The 16,988-nt window shown below is 48.6% G+C and overlaps 1 protein-coding gene across 10 annotated transcripts in view; it reads left to right on the top strand.

Annotated features, from left to right (window-relative positions):
* SGMS1 (sphingomyelin synthase 1) overlaps positions 1-16,988 on the top strand; it is an 86,768-nt gene that overhangs the window by 59,838 nt on the left and 9,942 nt on the right. For all 10 annotated transcript variants that reach the window (XM_027692853.1, XM_027692856.1, XM_027692852.1 and 7 more), the window contains one exon: positions 12,180-13,012. In XM_027692853.1, coding sequence (XP_027548654.1) covers positions 12,402-13,012 — 611 coding nt within the window. In that variant the 5' untranslated portion in view covers positions 12,180-12,401. The remainder of the gene's footprint in view (positions 1-12,179; positions 13,013-16,988) is intronic.

Consider the following 16,988-nt stretch of genomic DNA (forward strand, 5'->3'; position numbering starts at 1 on the left):
ATCTTCTTGTTTCCAGAACAGTACTTTTATTTTTCCCATCAGTAGTCATTTCAGACAGCTCTGTTACTTGCAGGAGCAGCACTGGCATTTCTGGAGGACTCTTAATGAATTTTCATGATCTTTCTATGTGGAAGATTTAATTTTTCAGGGGCTCTTATTAAAATGTCGTATTTTCTCGGATTTAGAAGATCTTGGAGATGTTCTTAGGATTTACCTGTAAAATGCCTGTCAGAACACTGCTCAAGGATAGTCCTGTGGAGCAAGTCTGACCACAGAATGAGGAGGTAAAGCAGCAGCTCTGGCAAGTTGGCCCTTATTTGTTTGGTACTCCTAAAATATTCTGGTTCCTCATGTACTCAGGAGGCCTTCATACATTTCCCAGGCCTTGAGGGAATGCTGTGTAGTCATGGAGCCTGTCAGGAGTGGCTGGATGGGGTTTTACCAGCTCACAGAATCCCAGAATGGTTTGGGCTGGAAGGGACCTTAAGGACCATCTCATTCCACCCCCTGCCATGGGCAGGGACACCTTCCACTAGCCCAGGTTGCTCCAAGCCCTGTCCAACCTGGCCTTGGGCACTTCCAGGGATCCAGGGGCAGCCACAGCTTCTCTGGGCAACCTGTGCCAGGGCCTCCCCACCCTCCCAGGGAAGGATTTTTTCCCAATATCCCATCTAAATGCCCACATGACTTTCTGTGGTGCTGTAACATCCAAACCCCTCCTGCTCGGAGGAGCCCCTGCCCAGCAGAAACATCGGTGGAATTGTTATTCCCATCTTTTGTTTGCTTACACGGGTACTCAGCAGGGATAATTCATCCTGCTGGACATCCCTAGGGAACGTGTCTCCTGAGTATTTCCCTACGGGAAGGGCTTATTCCCAGCAAGCCTCCTGCATCTCGCTGCTGAAGGGTGATGTAAAGGAGCATCACGCTCTCCTGCGTGGCTGCTGCTTCCTTATCTACTTTGCCTTTCCCCTTTTAGCTTCAGCCTGAGCAGCTTTCTGCAATTCTCCTGCCATCTCCCATCCTTCCCCACCAGTCAGCAGAGCCATGACTTCATGGCCAGCACTGATCCATCTGGGAGAGGAGGTAGGTCAGCGTTGGGCTATTTTCGAGCGGCACCTCATCAGCGTCCCTGCCTTGCTCTCCTTAATACCCTGCTAATCTGAGCTTCACCCATCTGCTTGCAGAAAGCTACGTGACTGCAGATTTAAATCTTTCCTCCTCTCTATCCCTCTCTGCTGGTTCACACTTAACAACCACAAATAATGAGAAATACTTAAGCCAGATGCCTCTTGAGCTGCTTGGTCGTGCGGTACTTCTGCCACAGGAGGGACGGAGGTTTATTTGTTTGGGTTCCTCTTTCTGTGGCTGGAAGGAGAACTGTGCCACTGGGTTCCTGCAGTTCTCTCTGCTGTAACAGGCACCTCCTTATTGCAGTTAACTGTTTGTGTAACAGCAGCCATGAAACCCAGCCTTGTTTCTGCAGGCAGGAGCTCAGCGATCGTCCCAAAGCGACAGGCACCCCTTAGTCAATTAAATGGTTAATTCCCATGTCGACTTCCCAGGCTGGAATGCTGATTTTTTTTAAAATTGTTTTTCCAAGGCTGGAAGTGGCTTCTCAATCTCTAAGCCAACTGAAATTATCTAAGCAGTTGGATGTGTTTGCAGTGAGCAGCGTGTGGCTGGTTCCCTGCAGGGAGCTGCGCTTGTTACGTGCTCGATAAAGGACCCGTGGCCGTGGACGCTTCCGTGGGGTGGATCAAGGGAATGACATGAGGTGCTACAAGCTGTAAATTCCTCCTGCCTAATGTGCAGCTTCAGGAAAGGAAGCACAGATTGTGAGGGGTGCATCAGCCAGTCTGTAGTGTAACGCTTGGTTTGCCTTCCTTTAGTTAAAAGAAAATGTTTAGGCTGGTAAGTGAAGTTTGCTGGAGGCTGTGCCCTCATGCTGTGTCAGCTGGACATCCCTCCATCCCTTCTGTGGCAGGAGAAGAGATATTGCGTGACCAACTGTCTCAGGAGGCATCTGATTTAAGTATTTTCAATCATTTCTGGTTGTGAAGGGTGAACAAACTGCTGCCTGAGCTTTGCTCTGCGTTTCGAGTCGCTTTGCAGCAGTTTTCCAGGCTGTGGGAAGGAGTGGATGACAGCATTCCCCAGGTGGGGGGGGTTCTAAGGGGAAATACTGTTCTTGTTTAAAGTTGACAGAGGGGAGGGTTAGGTGGGATATTGGGAAGGAATTGTTCCCTGTGAGGGTGGGGAGGCCCTGGCACAGGTTGCCCAGAGAAGCTGTGGCTGCCCCTGGATCCCTGGAAGTGTCCAAGGCCAGGTTGGACAGGGCTTGGAGCAGCCTGGGCTAGTGGAAGGTGTCCCTGCCCATGGCAGGGGTGGGACAAAATGAGCTTTGAGGTCCCTTCCAACCCAAACCATTCTGGGATTGTGATTCTGTTTTTAACTGTAGCTTAAATTCCATGACATGAGCACAAGCTGGTCGGACTTACCCAGTCCCTGCAGCTGAGATTCTCTTGTTTGGCTGGAATTACAGGTTACTTTCTGAACTGATTTGATTGTTGTGTTCAGCATGGGAATCTGTTACACAGCCAGCCAGTCTTTCATGTTCAGTGTGCCAGAGAGTGGAGGCCCTGCCTGCAGGAGGAGGGATGGCCGAGAGCCACCGTGCTGGAGATTCTCCCTGGGATCACAACCGGGTGGCTGATGGACATCTCCATAAAGATGTTGGGACAAGGTGACAGACACATCTCCTATGCCTCAAGTGTGTCACTAGAAAAAAAATTTAGAGGTAATTGGATGTGTCTGCAGGAGGAACTTACTTCTGAGGCTTTGAAGTGGTTATTGAAATATTCATAATTTCCAGAACAGTTAGACAGCAAGATCAGAGTTTCTTATCTTTCCTTATTTCTCCTTATTTGTGAATGTAATTGATCATAACTTTGAGCTGAGAGGAACGTTAAAAACATATTTTGCAGACTTTGAAGACACTGTAAATGACTTCAAGTGATTCTGCTCGTGGCTTGTGTCACCCATAGCTGGTAATACACACGGTCAGTGTGTTACCAAGCACGCTTTCAGTGTTGTTTTGTGATCTTACAGTATCTATCAATTCAAAATGTTAGGAATGCCTCATGTTTCAGGGAGAAAGCTTGTGTACATGTGTTCCTTGGTGGTACAATGCCCAGTTGTTGTCAGCAGCAAGATTTAAGCAGGATTTGCTGGTGTCACAGGCTTGTCGGTGGCAGGGACGTCACATCTGATGTAGATGGGGAGCAGCTGAGTTGGAATAGTCAGTGGCTCTATAATCTGGGGCCTGATACAGAGATAAAGCTACTTGTCAGCGCTGGGGGAAGGAATATCTTGGGTTTCTGGAGTCCAAATTCTGAAATGTGGAGCTTGTGGCAGCATCAAAGTGTCACCTTCGGCGGCGGCATCAGCAGTCCCAAAACACCAGGCTACAACCACAAAGTTACCTATAAAAGGCAAAAAACAGGGACCCTTAGAGTAGGGAACAGAGTTGTTTGGCATTCTCCTTCTGACCCTCTTGCTGTCGAGGAAGGAGCTCCTGGATGGCTGGGCTGGGGAGGGGGAGGATCCATGTCTCCAGCCGCGGTGGATTTTGCTGGAGCGCGTTTTTGCCGTCAGGGCCAACGGTGGCAGATCTCCAGTGCAAACACAGGGATTTGGCATCCGTGTGATGGGGAGGAAGGAAGGTGGCTGGAGTTTGGCAAACTGAGGGGATTTTTCCCGCTTGGAGCATTAACCAGAGAAGGGAAGATGCCAGGGCAGCCCATCTGAATTGTCAGGAGATCTGGCTCTAGTCAGACAAATTCCCATCGTGTGGATTGTACACCTGTAATGTGTTGGCAATCAAAGTTGTTTGGGGTTGGTTTTCTTTTTTCACTTTTTCTATCCTTTCCTGGGTTTCTAATTTTTCTAGACCAACTCTGCAAGAAGAGTCTTCCTCTCCTTCATGCTGATCTATTCCAGAGACATATTTGATTTACGGTACAACTCTGAACAGGTTATTGCTGGAGAGAGGAGGACAGTTCAATGCTCAAAAATTTGGACTATTTGCACCAGAAATAATCTTGACTATTTGTGATGTTGTGCCTTTCAAACCAGGCTCAGTGTGTTGTGTGAAACTAAATTAATAAAGACAAACGCGGGGATTGTTTTGTTTTCCAAGAGGAACAGCATTGAAAATGAATAATGTTGATGGTCTTTTGGGTGAGTTTATGAATAGTAACAGCTGAAATGCAGAGGACAGCATCATGCATGAGGATCTATAGATATTTATATTACAGTTCTTGAGGCTTAGAGTCTTTTTGATCTGGGTCTGATGTGTTGGGCTTCAAAAGTAGGGTATTTGAAATAAAATATTTATATTGCTAATGAAATATGGAAATATTATTCTAGGCTGAGATTCATAGCGTGTAAACTTAGTTTTCTTCTCCTTTACTTGTAACTCTGGGAAAGACAGTTTGGAGGAAGCAACTGTTGTGGTCTGGCTGCTGTCTAATACATATCCAGTTACAAACCCAAATTTTAAAAACTATGACAAATACTTGATTTAAGCCTTCAGTGAGGCTCTGTTTTCACTGTGGTTTCTGCCAGCTTTCCTTTTCCTAATCTGCATGGCTGGCTTGGAAAATTATGCTGGAGTCTGCATTTTAGAGCCATGTTACCATCGGTCACAAGACTCTTCTCAGTTTCCCTGAGGGTAACTTCCCTTCCTGTTTCCATTAGTTTTTTTTTTTATTTTAAATTTTTGCTACCGCTTACATTCCCAGAGGTTCACCACAAATCTGACTTTCTAACAATAAACGACTTCCAGGTAGTCACTGTAGCTAAAAAAACCTCACAAAACCCCCCCAAACACCTGCGCTGAGTTAAAACACGGAACATGTCGCAGACATATAATCTCTCCTTATTTTCCTGTTTCCATCCCGTAGGGGGAAAAAAACCCTCTTTTTCTGCCATTTTTTTTTTTGAGCTTAATTTGTTTTCCTTTGGAGCTCTTTTGCTGTGTGTGTATAAATGTGAGGAGGTTTGGGTAGTCTCAAAAGGAAGGCGAGTATCGCTCGGTGCTCTTCAGTAGCGGCGTCAGCTCGGAGGTTGCACGAGGACACGGGGCTCTGTTTCCAGCTCTTCCCTATCTCTGGCTGACCCAGATCCTGAGGCATCACACGGATGTGTGTTTAGCTGTGTTGGAGACGGCGGCCAGAGCTTGCTGCTGCCTGAGCACAGAGCCCAGGAACGCTCGGGGTTGCTCCGGTCCAGGACCCAGACGGGCAAGGTTTGAGCGCGGCGTGAGTTGTGGTGTTTGTGACCAGGAGGGTGGGGGGAGGTTGATCTTGCTGTAGAAAGCTGCTGGAGAGATAAAAATCCTGGTGACTAAGCAGATTACTCAAAATCAGAGTGGTTTGGGTTGGAAGGAACCTTGGAGTTCTCATTCCACCCCCTGCCATGGTCAGGGACACCTCCCACTAGCCCAGGTGGCTCCAAGCCCCGTCCAACCTGGCCTTGGACACTTCCAGGGATCCAGAGGCAGCCACAGCTTCTCTAGGAATTCTTTTCCAGGGCCTCCCCACCCTCACAGGGAAGAGTTTTCCTCATGTCCCATCTTAACTCATGTTTAAGGATTTGTGATGGCCTATAATATTTTCATGCACCCCTTTGTGTTGGGGGCGGAATGTGGAAGGTGGGTTTCCTGTTGCAGCTTTTGAAAAATAAGCTGGTATCGGTCCCACTTGTGCTGGAGGTGATAAATTACTTTAGGATTGAGCCATTAGGATTGTGGAATGGAGTACAGAACGAGATGAGTGCTTGGGTTACCCCTGCCCTGGGCAGAAAGGCCATGGCTGTGCCCCTGGGTGCCAGCGTGGGCTCTGGGCCTGGTGCCTGGCTCTCCCTCCCGCATTTGAGGAGACTTCCCAGTGTGAAATAATTGTTTGGAACTTAAACTGGAGGCGGGCCCTGCCCTCCCCACCCCGTCCTTTCCATCCCCATTTCACTGGAAGCAGGATTTCCGTACTGTGAAAACAAAAGCCCTGCTTAGCAACTGCTCCTGCTTGGGTGAAGCCTCCTGTGAGTGTTTGCTGGTTTCCATCACTACTTCCAACCACCAGGAGAAAGGGAGAGGAAGAAGGCTGAGCAGAGATATGTAGGGCTTCAAATCACAGAATCACAGAATGGTTTGGTTTGGAAGAACCTTAAAGATCATCTCATTCCAGCCCCTTCCATGGGCAGGGACACCTTCCACCAGACCAGGTAGCTCCAAGCTCCAGTGGGGTCTCATGAGAGTGGAATAAAGGGGCAGAACCACCTCCCTCGACTTCCTGAAGAAGCAAAGGGATGAGGCTTCATCAGGTTTGGAGGAAAAAGGGGTCTGGATCACCGTGCACATCCCTGTAGACATTTCTGTGATGGAGATACTCCCTGGTGGTGGTTCCCATCTGGAGATGAGCTGTTTGGTTATTCAAGTGTGCTGCAAGTGCTTTCATTTTTAAATCCTCGCTGCTGAACTCTGGGCTTGGGTTATGAGCTGTTAAACAGAGATCTCAGCCCGTGAGTGGATTTTTCTTTTTATTAAATTAGGATAGGAAATACACGCTGAGAGGTTTTTTCCTTCTTGGTATAAAGTAATTTGGAAAAAAATGGGCTTTATGTAGTAATTATGTAGTAATTTGGGAAAAAATGGGATTTATGTAGTATACAGGCAGGGTTTTTTTTTCTCTCTGAAGCTACATAAGTAGCTGCTCAGGGTATGTGGGTGTTGCTTTGCATATTGATCCCAGCCTCTCTTTTCGTAGTAGTAACTCCTCTTGCTCTGACTTGGTGTCTGCAGGACAATGTTTTCCATCTGGGGATGACCTTGTAAACCTTTCCTGGAGCTCTGTGTGACTCCTGAGCCCACCTGTGCTTTGATTTTATACTTACAGCTATTCTATATTTGCATATGTTTGTATTTACAGTACAAAATCAGCTTTCCTGGTATGTTTTACAGTGCCAGCAGTCTCTTGCAAGGGGTGATTGATCCTGGTTTGGTGGCAAGGCTGCCCTGGAGAGAGGGAGACATTGCTTGAGAGCTCATTAGTGCTGTCCAGCACATAATTTGTGGCAGGCATCACCCTTTCCTCACACCCTGGCGTGCAGAGGTGCTTGTCCAGGACAGGACGTCCAGTTATTGAGGTGTCAGTGTTATTGTTGGTGATGATAAAATGCCTGTAGAGGAGGTGACTGGAGCAGTGACTCAGACCCTGCTGTTACAGTTTTTGTGCTGTAAAAAGGCAGGACAAGAGCTCCTGTGTAACTCCTGCTCACCAGTGGGGTTGGGGAATTCCCTTGTGGGTTGGTTTATAAAGCATGAAGTCCTCCAATCCTTGCAGCAGTTGGATTTCTCCTGGTTGTTTGTGTGCACATGTAATCAGTGTAAATCTCAGGGTCTGTTTTCCAAGCTCAAAAGGTCACTGTTGTGTCTCCCATCCATGCCTGTCCCTGGACCTCACTCATTTGAACTCTGTTCACTGATGGTGGGATCATCTCAACTTCTCTGGGCTGTTTGGGAAGGGTGCTCAGGGTTGCAAGTGAAACACAGCCACTGCCTCTGGAAGGACTGGAAAATCTCTCTGGCTCCTGGTGAGGAGCTGCTGAAATGGCTGAGGATTTTACTCATTTCTATAGTGACTGTTGCCTTGGCAGCAAAGCTTAGAGAGTAAAAGGAAGGCGTGATTTGATTTGGGAGGACTTTGGTTTTCTTCAGTCGAGTTTCAAAGTGTTTAGGGAGGAGTTTGGAGGTGGGCAGACTGGTTTTGGGGGTCTTTTTTTTGCTGCTGAATGTGGTTTTCTCTTATCAGTGTTAATTGCAAGACTTAATGCTTTCTGCTTGCAGGAAGACCCCAAACCTGGGTCTTGTTCTCAGCACAGGAAAGACAAGGACCTCTTGGAGCTGATCCAGAGGAGGCTGTGGAGATGCTCCCAGGGCTGGAGCCCCTCTGCTCTGGAGCCAGGCTGGGAGAGCTGGGGGGGTTCCCCTGGAGAAGGGAAGGATCCAGGGAGACCTGAGAGCCCCTTCCAGGGCCTAAAGGGGCTCCAGGAGAGCTGGAGAGGGACTGGGGACAAGGCATGGAGGGACAGGACAAGGGGAATGGCTTCCCACTGCCAGAGGGCAGGGATAGATGGGATATTGGGAAGGAATTGTTCCCTGTGAGGGTGGGGAGGCCCTGGCACAGGTTGCCCAGAGAAGCTGTGGCTGCCCCTGGATCCCTGGAAGTGTCCAAGGCCAGGTTGGACAGGGCTTGGAGCAACCTGGGCTAGTGGAAGGTGTCTCTGCCCAGGGCAGGGGGTTGGAACAAGATGATGTCTGAGATCCCTTCCAACCCAAACCATTCTGTGATTCTAAGTGTGGAGGTGTAACCAGCTGATGATTTTGTGGCTGATTATCTCGCCCTTTAACCAATGAGTTGGTTGCTCCCACACTCAGTCCTTGTGCCCAACAGCACCTCTGCAAAGCAGTGCAAAAGAGAACAGGCCTTGATAGCCAGGGTTGTGTATAGTTAGTGCCCTCTCAGATCCTTGTTCCAGCTGCCGTGGTCATGGGGTTAGAACCACACTCGTGCAGATTGAACTGGTGGTGGCAATTACTCCCCACGTTTTGAGTTAGCACTTGAGTGTTTGCTGGGAACAGGGGGGGAAAAAGGTCATGTAAACAGGAGGAGGTGGGGCCTGGAGCCCTTGATGAGGTTGTTTCATCCTGCTGGGTCTTGTGCCGGGTATTTTGAGATACCGGTTTTACACGGCATCATTATCATAGTGCAGTCGGCATTATTGTGGTAATCACATTGTTATTTATAATTCCTTAATGAAGCAACTCTGCTGCAGATGGAGGGAGTGTGTCAGTGGCCTGGCCCAGCCTAAAGAGCTCATGTCAGAGCTGGGGAGGCTTGTGTGTGCCCATCCTTGTGGGATGGAGCTGAGCCCATGGACGTGGCCTGGCAGCAACCAGTGCTGGTCCCCACCTTTTGTGGAGAGGATGAGACCTTTTGTGGCAACAAGGGGGTCAGTGAGGGTTGTTACTCTCCTGTACAGTTTCAGCAAACCTTACCTGATCAAGCTGTCACAGATACACCGTAGGGAACGAGGAATTTTTAATGTGACAAGCTGGAAGGTGTTCGTAAAGAAGCTTTTTTGCCTGTTCCTCCTCCATTAGACAGACTGTGAAATAGAGGCTTGAATGGTAGGTGATGTTAGAAATTCTAGTTGGTTTTCCTCATTTTAACTCTCAATGAAAACAACTCCATGGCCTGTGTCCTTGGCACAGAGTATTGTCTTTCCTCTGAGCCTTCCTCCCGTGAGTATCAGTTACTCTGCTTTTACAAAAGGTGCTTGATAGTGATTTACACGCTGGTGGTGTGAGAGCAGCGGGCTGGGATTGCACCTGGCTCGTGCTCCCAGAAATGTCAGCCATGAGGGCTGCACTTTCTGCTCAGTAGCTCCTTGGTGAACCCCTCACCATCCTCTTCCATCCATCTGTCCATCCATCCAGCACGAGATGGGCTGGATGTCTGTGCCTCTGCCTGCCAGATGGGATTTCTTGTTTTTAAAACCAGCTGAGACTCTTAGGAGATAGATTTATGTTTCATAATCCATGAAGTTACAGAAGTTGGAGTCAAGCAGTCTTTATTCTTCTGTGTGGTACCTTAAGTAGCATTGCTGGTGGTGAGTTTAAAGCACAGTCCCCAAGTGCCACATCCACACATCTTTTAATGCCACCAGGGCTGGTGACACCACCAGGGCTGGACAACCCTTCCAGTGAAGACATTTTTCCTGCTGTCCAGTCCAAACCTTTCCTGGCTGTTGAGATGCAGTTTGAAGGTTGGCTACAGGCTCCTAAGCAGTGATGAGTAGAGCCCTTTGCCCTGTATCTTTGGGATTGTGAGTCCTTAAGAATGTTGTCAGGGAGTGGACAGAAAGCCGGTTTGTTGGGAGGATAATGGTTCAGGGTTTACGTGGAAACTGGGATTCAGTCACTCCAGTGATTCAAGTTGAAAAGGTTTATTATTGCCCCCCCTCGTGGTGTGCACAGGGTGCTCTGAGAGCCCAGAGCCAGGCTGGGTTTGTGACACAGAACTTGGAGAGGCAGCAGTGGAACAGCAAAGGAAGCTGAGGCCCTGCTGCAGACCAAGAGCCCAGGTGTTGTAACAGCATTAAAAAATAAATAACTTAGGCTTTAACAGCATTGTAAGGCATCATCCTTGGAAACAAGAAGCCCGTGGAGAAGTCTGTTAGGGTCAGTTGGGAATTTTTGTGCCCTGGGATACCTCAAGTACAGCGAGCACACAGAGATGGGCACAGTGGAGAGCCGAGCTGCTCTCCTTCAGTGCCAGCCTTGTAGGAGCTTCTAATGTGGGTTACCATGCATAATTCAGTCCTATTTCCATGTTCAGAGCTCTGTAACTAAATACTGATTTGCTAAACACAACTTGAATAATGAAGCAATCTGTGGCTGAAAGCCTTCCTTGGTACTGAGGAAAAAAAAGGAAAGAAAATAGAGCTGTATGTTCCCTTCTGTTTTAAAACAACACAGATATTCACAAGGTGGAAGAGTCATCTCCAACCCTGGTTTGCTCCATGGATTTAAATATGTCCCAGCAAGGGAGAGGTGCCCTATTCAAAGTACTGCCAGTCCTTCCTCCAGAGCTCCTTTCTTTTCTCAACCATCATGGCTCATTCCAGGGAAAAACAGATTGAAAACTGCACCCTGTGTTTCCTGCTGAGTTCAGAGGCAACAGGTCAAAAAATGCATTGGTGTGCAGTGTGGTCATGTTTGTACAGGAGTAAAGCTCTGTATCTCTGTTCTGAACCACTTCACCTCCAATCTTGCCAGCAGAGTAAATTATTTTGGTTTTTCTCAGTCACAGCTTTGCTCCCTGCAATGAAACACAAACACTTGGTAGCCTGTAAGAGGCTAAAAATATTCTTGAAGCTGATAAAGGCTTGATGTGACTTTTCAAAATACATTTTTTTTCCCCATGCTGTTACTTTCTTTCTCACACGTGGTCTGTGGGATGGCAGGTTGGAGACAGGGGGTTCACTGGTCTCTTCTCTTTGCTCTGAGGACTAGTTTTTGTTGGTTGGTTCAATAAATGTCTCAGGCCTGGGGGTTTGCTGGTGGTGGTCAGTGCCACGGGACCACAGCCTCTTTTGCTGCTTGTGCCTCAAAAATTCAGGAAGTAACATCTGTTTTCCTGTAACTTTTGTATTGGAAGTGACCAGCTTTTCTAAGCTATTTTTGTAATTCACTGGGTGTAGAAGTTTCTCACCTAGTTCGTCTTTTCTTTTAAAGTTTTCTTTTCCTCCTGGTTCCTTTTTTTAGCTGATAGAAAACAATTCTTTGAATTGTAGCACTATACCATGGAAACAGTAAAATCTACCTCAAAGAGCTGCTAAACACCTGCAAGCCTAAATGCTTTATTTTTGGGCTAATCTGTTTGGACACTGATTTTCCTGCTGGTGTTTTGGCCCAGAGAGTAGATCCTTGCATTGGTTTTGGGTGTTGGTGACCTTGTACCTTAAATATGGCACCTGGAAGTGTTCAAGGCCAGGTTGGACAGGGCTTGGAGCAAACCTGGGCTAGTGGAAGGTGTCCCTGCCCATGGCAGCAGGTGGGAATGAGATGGTCTGTAAGGTCCTTTCCAGCCCAAACCATTCTGGGATTTTGTGGTTTTTGCCTTGCAGAACAAAAACCAGGCTTCATATTCAGTCACTATTGCAAAACATTGCATTGAGGTACCGGTCTGTGAGGGGGAGAAAAGGCTTTTGACATGAATAATACTGAACATTCCCTCTGTAGATCTTTAAATCCATGAGTATGAGGATTTTAAGAAGAGTTTGGATGCTGGTTATGGACCAGAGCTGCATAGCAATGGAAAGTGCAACAAGTACAGAGCAGGCAGGAGTCTTCCCACAGCTGCAAAGTGGTGTTAAAGCTCTTAAGGAATCAGCAGCAAGGCCGGGAAGGACAGTGCTGTGTGTCCAAGGCTGGAGCTCAAATGAGTTTGTGAATTGAGACTCGAGGTGGTGTTCTGCAGGAATTTTGTCTTTGTCCCTGAACTGCAAACGAAACACTGTCCTAATGGGTACTTTTGGGTGTTTCTCCTCCCCAGGAAGAAGAATGCCAACACGAATATGAAGTGAAGTGACTCCTATGCTGTGCCAGGGCGCCCGGATGCTCCTGTGGGCGGGTTAGAGACGGGCACCCGCCTCGGCCACAGACGGATCCCTCGGACAGGATGAAGCCCAGGAGGAGCTCCCCAGCGCGCCGGAGCGGCAGTGAGCGCTGCCCCCTGTGAGATCCATGCCAGAGCGTGCCCCGGCTGCCCGGCGAGATGAAAGAGGTGGTGCTGTGGTCGCCCGAGGAGGTGACCAGCTGGCTGACGGAGAATGCGGTGCCCGAGTACTGCGAGCCCCTGAGGGGCTTCACCGGGCGGGACCTCATCGACCTGAAGGAGGAGGACTTTAAGAGGTCGCCTCTGTCCCGGGTGTCTTCCGACAGCGGCCAGCGGCTTTTGCACATGATCGAGACTCTGAAAATGGCTCACCACATGGAGGCTCACAAGAACGGCCACGCCAACGGGCACATCCGCGGCGGCGGCGGCGAGAACGGCTTCGGCGGCAAGGCCAAGCTCAACGGGGTGCCAAACGGGTTCAAGAAGGAGATGATAAAGATCCCCATGCCAGAGCCGGAGCGCTCGCAGTACCCCATGGAGTGGGGCAAGACTTTCCTGGCTTTTATTTATGCACTTTCTTGTTTCGTCTTCACCACAGTGACTATCTCAGTCGTTCACGAACGAGTGCCTCCCAAGGAGGTGCAGCCTCCCCTCCCAGATGCATTTTTTGATCGCTTTGATCGGGTGCAATGGGCTTTTTCTATTTGTGAAATCAACGGCATGATCCTCGTAGGACTGTGGTTTGTTCAGTGGCTGCTCTTAAAGTACAAGTAAGTAAAACCTTTGGAAAACTGAGTGCCTCTGACAGCTTTTGGAGGGGAGGTGCTGGTTTACATCCAAGTGAAGTGAAGCTTCCTGTGGTCTTCAGTTTTGGAAACCCAAATCAGAAGTAGGTACCATGCAGTGCGAGCTGCTTGTGCAAAAGGCAGAAGTTCAGTCCAACTGTTCCCTAAGAAACTAAACAATACCCCTGGTCGTGCTTGTCTGCACAACTAACTGCAGCCCTTTCATGTGTGAAAAGCCCAAGAACTGGGTGAAATATGTTCTGAACTCAGTTGGTTGTTCTGTTTGTTTAGAAGGAGCACAGCTCACACTGTTGTGAGGGCAGCTGCAAACCAGGATCCAAGGGAATGGCTGGAGCTGTGCCAGGGCAGGGTCAGGTTGGATCTCAGGGAAACGTTCTTCCCCCAGAGGGTGGTTGGGCACTGCCCAGGCTCCCCAGGGCAGTGGGCACAGCCCCAAGGCTGCCAGAGCTCCAGGAGGGCTCTGAGGGTCAGAAGTTTAACTTGATTATAGTATGGATCCCTTCCAGCTGTGTATATTCTGTGATTTAGTGTCTCTGTGCTTTGCCTGACCTAAAGCCCTACCCTAAAACTCCTGCACAAAAGCAGCAGGTGGGGGATTAGCCTGTGCACCTGAATATTGCTGCCTGAAAAAAGCATTGAAGTACGTTCTCATCTTGCCATTGGGTGGGGCAGGTAACGTCAAACACGAGGGATGTCCAAAAGCTAATCATAAAATAAGCAAAAGCCTGGATCTGCAGTGAATTTGGAAGGTCTCAGTGCTTGTCCCAGCCTCTTGCTTGTACTGGTCACAGTTGCAAGGGTTGAATTTGCCTTGCAGAGGAATTAACCTGCCACTTCCCCTCCTCAGAGAGCACGTGGATGTTTAATGCAAGGATGTTTAATGCAAGGTATTTATAGAGCTGGAAATGCACACCTTGGGCTGCCTGACCACGAGTGTCTGATGTAAACCCTCGTGCTAAATGAAGTGTTCAAAGTCAGGCAGGTTAAGCAGTAAGAGGTGGCAATAACACCTTTCCACAGCCAGGCACCAGCACAGCCCCACAGCTGCCCAGAGGGGCTTCTCTTTTTTCTCTCCTCTGCTAATACATCTCATTCTCTACCTGTTCACTGACTTTTTGGTGACTTCTATGTAGAAAACTGAGGAAGGAACATAATTTGGGCCCCACCATGTGAAATACAAGATCCTTCAGTTCATGGGGCTTGGGAATGGCCTTGGAATTAAAGATTTCCCTTTTTGAAAGAAATAAAAGCAGTGGCCAGTGAATCACTTGCCCTTGTAATGGAGCAAAACATTAAAACTTAAACACAAGCAGGTGGTTCACCCACTTAATGAGGTGCAGGTGGCTTAAAAGGAGAGAATTTTTAGCCTGGGGCAGGATGTGTGACACAGCTGTGGATTCCTGTGGGAATGGGGCAGATTAATCCACAAGACTGAGATGATGGTTTATTCATCTTTATTTTATCAGGGAAAATTTTTAAACTGTTTTACGCTTCTAAGAGCTCCTTAAAGGGAAGTTCCAGCTCCAGTTCCACTCTCCTGTTGGTAGGTGCAGAGCCACCAGCTGCACTCCAGCCTCTCTTCCCACTGCTCCAGCTGCCTGTGGTGGATGTGGGGGACCATTAATTCCTGGGAATTAATAATTCCTGAGGGAAACACCTGGAGAAGGTGATGTGGGATCGCCCTCAAGAAAGAGGTGTGGGGTTAATGGGGTGGTGTGAGGGATCAAACACCCTGTGATGGAGCTGAGCAGAGCCTTAGGGGAAGAACACCAGAATTCCTGAGGTCCATGGAGGTTTTGTAGCAGTGAGATGTGGGCTGGCTTTGATGGTAAGGTGCATATGTTGGTATCATTGACAGGTGTGAAGGTTCCCCCCCCTACCCCACTTGCTTTAGTGTGTTCCTTTTCACCTGCCTTATGGAAACACAAAATGGTTTGGGTTGGAAGGGACCTTAAAGATCATCCCATTCCAACCTCCTGCCATGGGAAGCCCCTTTTAGGGGCTTTTTCTGGTGTTAGGGGAAGGTGTCAGGGAGTCACAGAGCTTTCCATCCCCAGTATCAGCCCTGGAATAGCTGATCAGTGGTGGTCAGTGTGTGGAGTGGTCACACAGTGCTCTGTGACATCATTTAATGCATAATGGGACCAAAAATCTTCTTTTCTATCCATGAGCAGAGGTATTGAAGTCTGAGAAGCCCAAGCAGCATGAGGGGAAGAACAGGAGAGATGCTCCCAGGAACAGGAACCTAGTGAGGTGGCTTTGGGTGGTGAACCACCAAATGGGTGCTGATTTGGGGCTACAGAAAGAGCTGAATCACTTCTGTGGTGCAGGTTATCACTTCCCTTTGACACTTAAGTCAAGACCAAGGGGAGGGCATTAGGCCAGATGGACCTTCCTCACTTCTCTGGCCTCTGATGGGTCAGGGTTAAGCTTTGCCCCCCTCTGATGTGAAGATGAGATGTGCAGCCCTGGCTGCTGGGCAGGATGAGACCTGGCTGCTCCACTGCTCAGCTGACAGACACCAGTCATGGGTGTCTCCCCTGCCAGCTCAGGGTGCTGGTGAAGCAGCAGCTTTGTGACCTGTGAGTTGAATTGTAACCAGTGGCTGGGTCGAACCTTTCAGGCAGCTTCAGTTTCAGGCTTTTTAAAACACTGTTCTTTGCCAAGCAGTGAAATTCCTGTTGTTTATCCCACCAGATCCGTTATTTGCTGATAGTGATTTCATCCAAGCTGAGCCTGCTGTTCTCCCAAGCCACGAAGGAGGACAACAGAGATGTGTCATTCATGACACTCATCACTTAGGTTCTCCTCCTTCAGTCCAGGGATTGCTTGATCCTGTGGGATACGACCTCTGTGTCTCCTCTGTGGGGCTGCAGAACTGGGGGGGTGTTGGGTGTGTATGTGCAGCTAACCAGGGGTTCCCATGGCCCCTGGGACAGGCACAGGGTGCCCAGAGAAGCTGTGGCTGCCCCTGGATCCCTGGAAGTGCCCAAGGCCAGGATGGAGAACCCTGGGCTAGTGGCAGGGGGATGGAACAAGGTGTTCTTTAGGGTGCCTTCCAACCCCAACCATTGTGTGATCCCATGATTCTGAGGCTGTCCCTGGCAGGGGGTTGGGCTGGTTTGTGCCCAGGGAGCAGGAGCAGGAGGGTGTGCAGGTCTGTGCCCACCACAGGTACCAGGGGCAGCCCCAGGAGTCCAGGCCGGCTGCTGAGGCAGAACAAGCCTCTCTGGGAAGCATTCCCAGATGTTCTGGGAGAAGTACAGCGCTGGGTTTCGGCCATGCTTGACATCTGATTCGCTCATGGGACTGAAAAAGCAGCGTGTGCACTGGTGAGGTCTGGAGAGTTGGAACGGAGTTGTCTGGTCTGGTGATCACTGGCTCTAAATCACACACGCACACAAATCCTCTGAGGAAGGGGAAATATGAGGCTTTTTACATTAATTTTTTTATATATATTACAGTACAGAGCACTCTCATGCTTCCCTAAGCTAAAATATGCCAAATCCAGCTAAATTGAATGGGTTTGTGGGTAATTTTAATTAAAAAGAGAAGTTCAGTGCTCTATAAAATGCTGCCACTTATTCAGGCTCTTAAAATACAGTGCTGCTCACTCTTTAATCCCCAGCCCCCCTGTTTGCCTTTATGGTTATAAAGAAAGAAGCAGAATCAAGTAATAAAAGCCAGGCACAAGTGTGAGACCTTCACTGGATCACCCTTCCAGGAGAAAAATTGTGCAGAGGAAAAGACCTTTCCAACAGCTTGGTGCCTTCCACACTTAAATTTCAGTCTGTGGAGCTACATTAATAAGTGTAATTTTTAATTCTAGTCTTTGTCCATGTTTACATCAGAGGAAAGAAGAAAAAATGTGGAATACTGTGTTAGAGCAGCGAGCACTCCAGTGCAAAATGTGTTTACCCTGTAAGAGTTGATGCTTTTC

This window comes from Neopelma chrysocephalum, unplaced genomic scaffold (assembly GCF_003984885.1).
Source record: "Neopelma chrysocephalum unplaced genomic scaffold, ASM398488v2 Primary Assembly neopelma1_89, whole genome shotgun sequence".
Taxonomy (NCBI): Eukaryota; Metazoa; Chordata; class Aves; order Passeriformes; family Pipridae; genus Neopelma; species Neopelma chrysocephalum.